This window comes from Venturia canescens, chromosome 2, assembly GCF_019457755.1.
Source record: "Venturia canescens isolate UGA chromosome 2, ASM1945775v1, whole genome shotgun sequence".
Taxonomy (NCBI): Eukaryota; Metazoa; Arthropoda; class Insecta; order Hymenoptera; family Ichneumonidae; genus Venturia; species Venturia canescens.
In genome coordinates this window covers 19,632,028-19,642,614 of record NC_057422.1, presented here as the reverse complement: position 1 = coordinate 19,642,614, position 10,587 = coordinate 19,632,028, and the positions used below count along the sequence as shown (strand labels likewise).

Sequence of the window (10,587 nt, the reverse complement as noted above, 5' to 3'; positions counted from 1 at the left end):
AAAACTCGAAAATCGTCGTTTTGAAAAACTCTCAAAAAGAGTACTTTTTCCGGAAAGTATTGGAGAACATTATTTCACCAGCAGTCTGCGGGCGTAAGGAGCAAAAGAGAAGAAAAAATTTCACGTTTCGTCGAATAATTTGTTTCCAACTGCCGATTTCAATTGACGTTTTTCAAATGCATCTTGAGTCACATCCTTGCGCACTCAAGTCACACGAGTGCGAGAGAAAAGCTGCAAATTACGGAGCGAAAATTTGTTCGCACCGCGATCGGGATGAAACACTGCGAGCCCCCGTTCAACTTTCCTCTGCGTAGATTGCATTTTTTGAGTTGAGATTTGACAAAAGATTGGGAAAAACAGAATTTCGAACGGAGTGAATAAAAAAAATAAAAAAAAAAAAAAAAACTGGAAGCAAGTACAAATAAAACGTTATTCTTATTGTGAATTCGGTTTTGACATAAAATTTATTTACTCTTGATTACGTACTCATATCCATATGTATCGAGACTTGGTATTTTCATAATTTTACAATGAAACATCGGGTCAAAATACTATAATGATTCGGAACCTGGTGGAGTTTGACTCAACAAAATTTAGAAAATTTCTTCACAATATATGGGGCATTCCAGGCCAAATCGACCACTTTTGAACCCGCCTCCTTTCGATTTGAGGGAAATTTTTTATCTTTTTCTACTGCACTAAAGAAATTTTTCAGAATTTTTTCAAATTTTTTTTCCCGACCTTAAAACAGTTATGAATTTTTCAAAAAATAACGCTTTCGAAAATTAAATTGTTGCGAAGTTTAAAAAAAAAATTTTTTTTTCAATTCTGCTTATTTCTAGGGACACCACTTCAAAAGTCTTCTAGGATTTATCGAGAACCTTAAAAGTTGAAAAACAATGATAATTATAAAAATAAAAATGGCGAATCATTGGAAAAATTTTAATTTTTTCCAAAAAAATCAGAAATAGTTAAAGACAGCCCTTAATATATTTTTTGTATTTTTCTAAACTACATTTGAAACCAAAGAAAATAGAAAACAATTTATGATTTATGAAGAATCATTTCAATTTTTCCATTTTACACTCTACGCTTTTTTCTTTTATGTACTTATAAATTCTGTAGGTAAAATTATTTAATAAACTGAATTTCGGAGTATCAAAAATATTCAAGATTGTTTTTAATTATTTCTGATTTTTTTTGGAAAAAATTGAAATTTTTCCAATGATTACAGAGTTTAATTTTTATAATTATCATTGTATTTCAACTTTTAGCATTCTCGGTACATCCTAGAAGATTTTCAAAGTGGTGTCATTAGAAATACGCTGAATTGAAAAAAAAAAAAATTTTAGTAATGAAAAAAAGTAAAGGAAACGAAAAGATCCTACTTTGAAAATTTCAGAGAATTTGTAGAAAATGTCAGAGTTTATATTATGGAGAAAAGAAAAAAAAATGGCAATAATCCCAAAATTTTCGTTTTTCATCTAAATTCTCAAAAAAAAAAAAAAGTAAAAAACATTGAAGATGGGTTTGTATGACCTTTTGATATTTTTTTCTGAACAGTACATTCGAAGACAAAATTTGAAAAAAAAAAGTCCCCATAAGTCAATTTTCGAAAGCGTTGTGTCACTTCAAACAAAAAAAACGACATTTTTTTGGAAAATTCATAACTATTTTTTGGTACAACAGAAAAATGTAAGAAAGTTTCCGCCAAATCGAAAGGGGTCCGGTTCAAAAGTGGTCGATTTGGCCTGGAGTGTACCACATATAATACTAGCTTTTGTATATTTTGTTACAATTGAAACACAACTATTGTAATATATTTGAAAAGTACAAAGTATTTACATGATCATTATTTTTTTCTTTGCTTGTAGCCAAGCACAGTTGTAGATTCATCAAAATAATTCGTCGTTAAAAAAGCGACATGGTGTCGCAAAGCCTTTTTTACAGTAAATGATTCTTGTTTCGAAAAACGTATGAAAATTCAGTCAAGTTATCGGAGTATATACTGGCAGACAATTTTACAAGTACATTCAGTCTTCAAACGAAAATTATGTCTATTGGGCGTTTTATCTTTATCGAGGATGGAATCCGGAAAAGAGAGCTCGTTTGCTGCTTGTAAAAGCACATTTACATGACAAAGGCGCATTGATCGAAAAAAATGTCTAATTCTGCAAGCGCGGAAGAGAAGAACAAGGATATTTCGTTCGAACAACATTCTTTCGACGATCTAAGCGAAACACGCAACGATAGACATCTAAAATATGCCACAATTTCTACATTACGCAGTTTTGAACGCCATAGAAAAATCCACTTTGAAATGTAGAGTCGTCGATAATAAAAATGATTTTTCATTAAATATAAAAGATGAAATTAAAATTGCACGATTTTGCCATCATTCCTTTTTGCAAAAGATTTCTCACAGGTAAATTCAACTGGAAAAACTTCGGAATATAATTTGGCATTTTTCAATCGACAACTCGACATTTCAGTTAGTTTTTTAATACTTTTTTCTTATGGAAACTAAAATTTTTTTCTTCCTTTATATCTTTGCTACATCGTTTGACGAATGTTGTGGACAGCGAGAGTTTTGGATGAAATAGTGGATTATAATTACACATCGATCACGAGAATCTCAGGAACCTAAAGAGCGAGTATGTTGAACATTGACTCCGCGATGAGTCCAGTCGTAAGTTACGTATTCTAAAAGTACATTTTTTCAAGGAGCTACGGAAGATTTTGGAATTACGCTATTTACACGTTACACATTTGCAGTCTCGAGTTTTTCGATGATCTGTAAAATAATATGAAGGTGAAATAATAAAATGAAAAATGCAAAAAATTATCGTCAACTCGTACGAACTAATTGTCCTACGGATTCGAGAACTTGAGTTCTAGCTCTTATCGTGAAAGCCATTCACGTACAATCTATTAATCAAATCACTTGGCACTTTGAAAGTGGAAGATACTTTTGGTGAGAGTCTCCATCCGAAAACATTCAACGCAAAAAACATTCGGTTCTCGACTCTCATTCGGAAACAATTAATGTGCGAAAATACAGATTTTTCGTGGCGTATGCATTTCTTCAATTTTTCCAAGAAAGTACCGTTCTTACGGAAATATCTTTCATGCATTAACATGAAATATGCATTTAAAAAATATTCAATCGTTAAATTATTTATACACGAAAGGATTTGTAATACAATTGGTTTCGCATGACATTCAACATTGCCTCGTATATTTTCGCACACAATTAATCCTCGTGACAGAGGAATTTAATATTCACCATTTACGAAAGAGCGAATATTTTGTTCGTAAATGTATACTTTTGTTTAATATTTCTAAAAATCCCCGATGGGAATAACGAACTTTCATACGCTCGTTTCTTTTTTCACTGTTGTCGACTGAACGGAAGATTCGCCGTCGGTATAAACGGCATCAGCGTCGATGTCAATTTCTCCATCCTCGTTTTCAGTTTGGTCGAAGCGTTGGGAAAATCTAAATTCGGGTGAATCTTCGTATTCGATGCTCGAATTTAAATCGAGATTTCTCGTAGGGCCGAGGGATTCGTCGATGGAGGTCAAGTCGTTCGTGGAATTAAAATCCTTGGCGAGGAAAGAGTCTCGGGGGTCTTGGTCGATCGATTCGTTGCTGATGTCAGGAGTTCCGTAATTCCTCGATTCCGTGGGCGATTGTAATTCGCCGAGTAATTGGAATTCGTTGTCGGGTGAGCCGGGGCATTCGATCGAGTCTGGAAGTGGCGGACGGTTCTCGGAAATAAAGCTGGTCGATTCGTTGAGCGATCGTCTCGAGCTGTCGAGGGACTTGCAAGAGCCACGATGGTGGAAACCGCGTGATTCGTGCTTTCGAGGATCGTCGCTGTGTCGGAAATCCTCGTAGGATCCGCGAGTCGTCAGATAACAACTTTCCCTGCTTATCGAGGGGTCTTCGACGTCGTTCATAGAATTACAGTAAGAATTTTTCAAAGTATCCGAGCGATCGTCGTAACGGTCCGCCGGTTGATTGAAAAAATCGCCGGATCCGTCCGGCCTGACGATCGACATTCGCGGACTCGATTCCTCCTCGTTATCTTGAACAACGTCCTCGAGGCTGGAAACGCGTAAATCGTCGGACATTATTTTCTCCGGTGTTTCGGGTGTTTCACCAATTTCAGGTAAATCGTGATCGCTCCGTTCACTGGTCATCTGAGTGGTTGACTCGAGACCGGAGCTGTACTCGAGACTGCATTGTTGAGAAACGTTGCGGAGTATTTTTTCCTCATATGTGCGAGAATCTTGATCGGATTCGTTGGGACTGGCGCTGGTGAGGGGTTGTTGTTCTGGTTTTCTGCGTGAATCATGACGCGACGGAGAGGACAACATGGCGTGAGACTCCGAATAATCCTGTCGAGAATTGCGCTCGTTATTCATTTTTTTAGTGCTCTTTGCGAGATTTTCGTGACCGATTACGTAACGCATCGGTACCGTACGGTCTTCGGAAACGCTGCCACCACTGTCCGAAAGAATGTTAATATTCTTGCCGTCATTTATCGGATTGAGTTCAACGTGAATATTCGTATTGTTGACTTTGGCGCCACTGCCGAAAATATTGCGCTGTATCGAAGGTTCGATCGTAATGCCTTGACGGCGAGGAATGGATATACAACTGCCACCGTCGCTGGTAACCCCGCCGTCGCCCTGTTTCCTCGGTCCAAGATTGTTACTCTTGGTGTGGCGTCGTTGCTTCTTGAAAAATTTTCGGGCAACACCGCTTTGATGAGGATTGTAAAACATTTCGACGCAGGAGGGAGCCGGCTCGGTGTAAGTCGTGACAGAATTGTTCGATCGATACTGTTGACGATGCAGAACGACAAGATTGACGTTGGCCACTTTAGCAGCGCCGATGGAAGCGTCGCCAATGGAGTTGGTCACTCCTCCGAGTTCACTGACTTTGAGGGTGTTACAAGCCGCAGCGTTGCGCGAACTGTTAGTATGTCTGGATGAAGCAATCGAATTAGAGTCCGAGATGACTTGAGTGGCTTGTGAATTGGAGACGGGCGGCGGACGATTTTGTTGGACGAGTGGTTGCGCAGGTAACGAAGGATTCGCGTCAGAAACACTTCGCGTGCGGCAACACCGATTCTTTCGCCGCCTCAGCCAACAGCGCATCATCATCCACTGAGATCTCACGTCACTGCGCGCTATGCCGTAGAATAAAAGTACGAAGAGTCCCAGGGAACTCGACGATATTGCATAAATAATTGAAAATATTGTTTCCTCGTGCGGCACGTGAGGATCGAACGGTTTCGAAGTTGCCGCTGCTCCTGACGTCCATGTCATCAGATAAAGGATCAAGATTACAATATGTCCTTTAAGTTGCGTTATTTGCGAGTGCTCCAAGTCCTCCACTTCCGATGACATCGTTTGCGTACTGTGAACACTGTTCTGATCCGCTGCTCTACTCGAATTCGGCTCCAATAATTCAAGATCCATATTTTCTGTTGCCTGAGTCCCCTCCGATAATTGACCATTCATATCGACGCTCCTTATTGCACAACGTACCAACAAATAAAATATTATCAAATACGCTATCAATATAATCGCTGGTACAAAAAGTGCTGCCAGCGCTGCACCCGACGTCAAAAAACAGTACGAGTATCCTGCGTATTCTCGAAGATTTATTGCTCCTGATATTCCACACACTATCAGAGCTATTCCCCAACCTACTAGGTAAAGACCGAGCAATGGCTTTTGTATCGGTTCATCCGGTATCTCGTCGTCTGGTACCGCTGTCACATCCGATTTTGAAAGCCGCTTATACATGTTGCTGCGAATATAACAAAAAATTTTAATAGTTTTTTATAAAATTAAGTTCAAAATTATAAAATTTGGTACAATGAATGTCAAGAGAGTGTTTTTTTTAGCAAATCGAACGAATAAACTTCAGGGAATTAAGGAATTGAAATACCTCGCGGATACGGTCATCCACAGAAGACAGCACAGCGATAAATAGTGCAAAACGAGTCCAACTCCCTGACAAATCTCGATGCTATCAGTTTGTTGGATTCCAGCTGTGTAAAGGAAGCACAAAAGTGCCAAAGCCACCCAAGTATTGACGACGGAGTGCTTTGCTTTTTTCGGCATCACTATCGACGCGTAACAAACTATGTAAGTTACAGCTGTAAACGTCAAACACACAATTGCCAAAAAACTTCCGATGTAAATTGCCGGATTTGAGTAACGGAACTTTGCGCCGGCGAGACTGTAACGGAAAGATTCGAGTTTTGTAGTACTTTATTGCCTCGTAATCACATTTATTTAAAAGCTAGCTAGAAACAAGTGAACCTGCAAAAACTATTTACTAATTCATTTCGAAAAACTTACTTCATGGAATCATCATCGAGATACGAAGTATCTTCCAACAGGCCGTAATAGCCGAGCCTGTAGCATCGAAAAACGACGAGATCATTGAGAACGTCGGAAAGGTGACAACCATCGCTGGTCCAACCACCGGTTTCGTTGAATTTTTCGTCCCACACCACGGGCCGAGATCTACTGCCGACGTAATAATAGCGAGGAGCTTTCAGCATTACGTAAACCGGTTCCGAAAGATTTACCAAAGATTGTCCAACTGTGGGGATGTCGAGAATACAGTCAATCGTAAGAAATAAACAATTGTATTGACCCAACAGTGATACCGTGCGAACGAAACGAACATCGAATTGAGAACTGTGGGGTAAACTTACTCAATTTGCTACCAACAACGCAGGAGGTTACGTCGATTCTCCGATTACCGTAAACTTTCGGGAACAAGCTATTGTCGCTGTACATGGAAATCATGAGTTGGTGACCGACCATCGAAGCGTTGGGATGAGCCAGCAATGAAGCGGGCAATTGAATCGATGCCTCTATCGTTTTGTCTTTAGTGCTCAAAACAGCGGATTTGTTGTTCGTCGTACATTGCAACGACCTCGTTGCCTTGGTAGTAATCGAACTATAATCATTGTACCAAGTGCAAGTAAGACCTACGAACTCGTCGCGTTTGAAGCGAAATTCCTCTAGCGCCATATTGTTCTTGTGCAGCACTTGTATCGACGACGTAAATTCCGTGACAACTTCAATAGCTTTAACGAGTCTAGCACAAGCGTTATACTTCTTTTGTGCCGATTTGAGCATGTCTTTAGGCAAATTCATCAAAGCACTTACAATGTCAACGAGCATCGTACCCAATTCTTTCTCGTCGATCAAAAATGCCAAATAATTCTCAATCGTTTTCGTCACGAAATGAATCTCAACCGGATCTGTGATTTTTGACGCTTCTCCGGTATGATTCTTGAATCGACGAGCGGTCTCGAGCAAATTTCCCTTTGTCAATGACAAATTCACCTTCGAATATTGCTCTAGGGCCTTCGTCATTGGCGATATGTATGGACAAGCGTCTGTATTCAATTCCTCCCAGTGACCTGTTCTGTTACAACGATACGAAGCTCGTAACGGAATTTGCATCAGAGTCGAAAGCCCGATACCTTCGCACGGCAATTCCACTTTCCAACCAACCACTGTTCTTGGCCATGCATACATTCCTTTGTTATTTCTCGTAACTAAAAAAATAAAAAACTTTTAATCCAGTAGACAAATTTCAGACTGAATATCATTTTATGAATTTAAAATTCGATAGATTTCGAAAATGTTTCAATTTATGTTTTCTTTTTGAGTCACCTGCTAATGGACAATATTGCGTTTTATCTGATATTACTATCATATTGATAGTTTTAGATCTGTTGCCATAAATCGAAACCAGAAAGCAATTCCATTGACCGTGATGTTCTTCCTGTACAGGCACGATGCTGAGTGAACTGAAAATTTTTTTTTGGTGTTACAACATCGGGAATGATTGGTAGTTATTTGAAGATTGGTATGAATACAGCGAAAATTAATTTTATAAATATCGTTTGTTTACCTTGCTACGATTCCACTGTCAGACAAATATCTGTTTTCTACTTTAACGTTCGACAATGTATTCTGAGGATCGACGTAAACGTTCGTATCGACGGCTTCTGTAGTTATATTTGGATTCCACAGCCAATTCAGCTTGGCATTTCGATCCTCGGTAATACTCGGTGCTCTACATTTTAGTGTTATCGAATCCCCAGCAAAAACTACTTGACTTTGACCTGGTCGAATTTCTATAACTGGTGAAGCCCATTGACACTGCAAATGCTCCGATAATCGAATATCAACGATCGGCTGGCCTCGAAGTTCAAGTGGCGAATCACAAGTCGGCGGTGGTCTGAAACGTTTTAATATGTTTGTATGTTTTCATGCAACTTTTGTCGTGTTTAAATAATGAATAAATTAATTGCACTGATGATTTAAATTTCTTCTTCAATTTCTATAAACAATTAAGGTATAATTGGAAGGACTTACAATAATTTCACAACAGAATTGTTTCTCCAAGTGCCAAACCAGAAAAGATAACAATCGCAAGCCCACGGATTATTGGACAAATCTCTGAAAAATGTTAGTCCATTCTTATAATCAAACCTCTTTATAAAAATAGTTCAATTGTCGAGGGTATGGAATTTCATATTTGGTATCGACTCACAGTTGTCTGAGCGCTCGGAGTCCATAAAAAGTACCTTCAGCCATCGTTTTGAGTGCATTTCCATTCAATTTCCTGCATTAAATTCTCGAAAGTTAATGGAGTTTGGGCAAAGGCGACTCAATGAAAGAGCTCGATTCATATAGTGCGCTAGGCCAATGAACAGTGTGCATGTAGACGCAATGAAATTGTGCCGGAAAAAGCAAATCTGCTCAAAAGTGATTCTAACACGATTGGAAAACGAAATAAATCGAGCAATCGAACGAGCGTTGAAATAATATAAAAAATAAGAACACACTTACAAACGTTCTAAGGCCAGCAAATCATGAAATAAGGTGGTCTCCAGTGCACTTATTTTGTTGTTTGACAAATCGCTACAAGAAGCATAAAGTGTCGTAAATGAAGAAACAAAAATCATTAAGCTTCATAACAAATTCCATGGTTGTGAACTTACAGCTTTTTCAGATTTTGCAGTGGTCTAAATACGTGAGCATCGATCACCGAAATTTGATTTTTACTCAAATCTCTGAAAATTTTTCATGGTAATTTTTTTTTTTAATGGTTCACACATGTATTCGTGCTTATAATTTTGTTGAATGATTTCAGTACTTAGCAATTTACAGGAATGATAAAATTAGAATTAATTGTTTCAGTTCATCAGCTTATGACTTTAAGAAAAAACGTCCTTTAAAAAGCAAACGATTTTTTATGGAAAATGTGCTGATTCAAAGACAATAACCAACTTTTCATAATCATTATTAATCAAAATTCAATGCTGATCCACAATGAAAAACATCAATTTCATTATAATCAAAATAAAATTAAAGTTTATAACAAATTCATTTTTACAGTCTTTCCAAACTTTCCAATCCGTTCAAGCATCCTTCTCCAAGGGCAGTGATTTTATTCACTGATAAATCCAATCGTTTCAGATTAGTGAGATTCCTGAATACTCCAGACTCCACAACGTACAGATTATTTTTACTCAAATCCCTGGAAACATAGGTAACATAATAATTGCAATCAACCGCAATTTAAATCCATTATAATTTTCATGATTTAATATAGGTTCTATTTTGATTGTAGAAAAAGTTACTCACAGATGATACAAATCAATGCCGATTTCATTGATATTTATATCCTTGATATCATGAACGTCTTTGCAAGTTATTTTCAAGCGCTCGGCTTGAGGCCCGACGTGTTTGCAAGAACAAGGAATAGGACATGCCCGACTCTCATCAATTGCCAAAACAGATGTCAGTGCAGAAATCAATAGGAAAATTACCCTCATGATTAGTGAGAAAATGGCCTTGTTTCTGCAATTATGTTTTTTGTATTCATTGAAAACATGTTGAAATGAGTGTGAATAATAAGAATTTGTTATTGCACTAAATAGATTTTATGTTTAAGTTTAATATTTTGAATATTGAGCAATATGAATAAAAGTTAATGATGAAGAACAAATAAACGAGCTGATGGATGCATATGTAAACACAGAATCGTTCATGACAATAATGAGCAGCTCGAAATCCGTTAATTCGGTAGTTTTAAACGAGTGCGGAAACAGATGAATAAATTTTTGTTAACTCACGGCCAAAAAAGGATTGTTTTTACAATTCACATTGTTTCGATGCTAATTATCCGTAATTTGTTTTTCGGAACATCGTATGGACAATCGTAATGAAAGCTGGAAGACGACACTGAGAGGAAGAGTAAAAACGACTCGATTTCACAGGCCATTGTAAACTATGTACGACAATTAACAAAGTTTAATCTTTGGTTCAAAATTGAATGATTACGAAAAAAAACTCTTGAACGAAGAATCGAATGATTTTTATGACGAATAAAAATACACTCCGTTTCCCCTCTGGAAAGAATATAACGCGCTGTATTCAGTGTGCACTTGTAAATAACGCGAGTCAACGACGTTATCTGTTCTCATATACAAGAATATACAGAAATATATTTTCGTTGCCGGGATCAGCT

General features: G+C 37.8%; 1 protein-coding gene across 2 annotated transcripts; it reads right to left on the bottom strand.

Annotated features, from left to right (window-relative positions):
• Positions 1-445: 445 nt before the first annotated feature.
• Positions 446-10,529, bottom strand: Remo (Remoulade). 2 transcript variants are annotated; one of them, XM_043413325.1, is made up of 13 exons: positions 10,193-10,529; positions 9,702-9,917; positions 9,451-9,594; positions 9,056-9,127; positions 8,904-8,975; positions 8,605-8,676; positions 8,427-8,510; positions 7,960-8,289; positions 7,719-7,855; positions 6,746-7,600; positions 6,384-6,630; positions 5,968-6,261; positions 446-5,826 (listed from the first exon to the last, which is right to left on the bottom strand). In XM_043413325.1, exons 2-13 carry the CDS (start codon positions 9,890-9,892, stop codon positions 3,372-3,374), a joined length of 4,953 nt encoding a protein of 1,650 aa, XP_043269260.1. In that variant the 5' UTR covers positions 9,893-9,917; positions 10,193-10,529; the 3' UTR covers positions 446-3,371. The 2 variants fall into 2 exon arrangements, with proteins under 2 accessions (XP_043269260.1, XP_043269261.1); XM_043413326.1 differs by lacking the exon at positions 8,904-8,975.
• Positions 10,530-10,587: the final 58 nt, after the last annotated feature.

What these genes read in the sequence shown, in the direction of transcription:
- Remo (XM_043413325.1), bottom strand. Translation starts at nt 9,892, where the DNA reads ATGAGGGTAATTTTCCTATTGATTTCTGCACTGACATCTGTTTTGGCA. An exon ending in TTGGAAAGTTTGGAAAGACT is followed by an intron (nt 9,128 to 9,450) that starts GTAAAAATGAAT and finishes AAAAATTTTCAG; the next exon opens with AGATTTGAGTAAAAATCAAA. An exon ending in CTCCGAGCGCTCAGACAACT is followed by an intron (nt 8,511 to 8,604) that starts GTGAGTCGATAC and finishes AACATTTTTCAG; the next exon opens with AGATTTGTCCAATAATCCGT.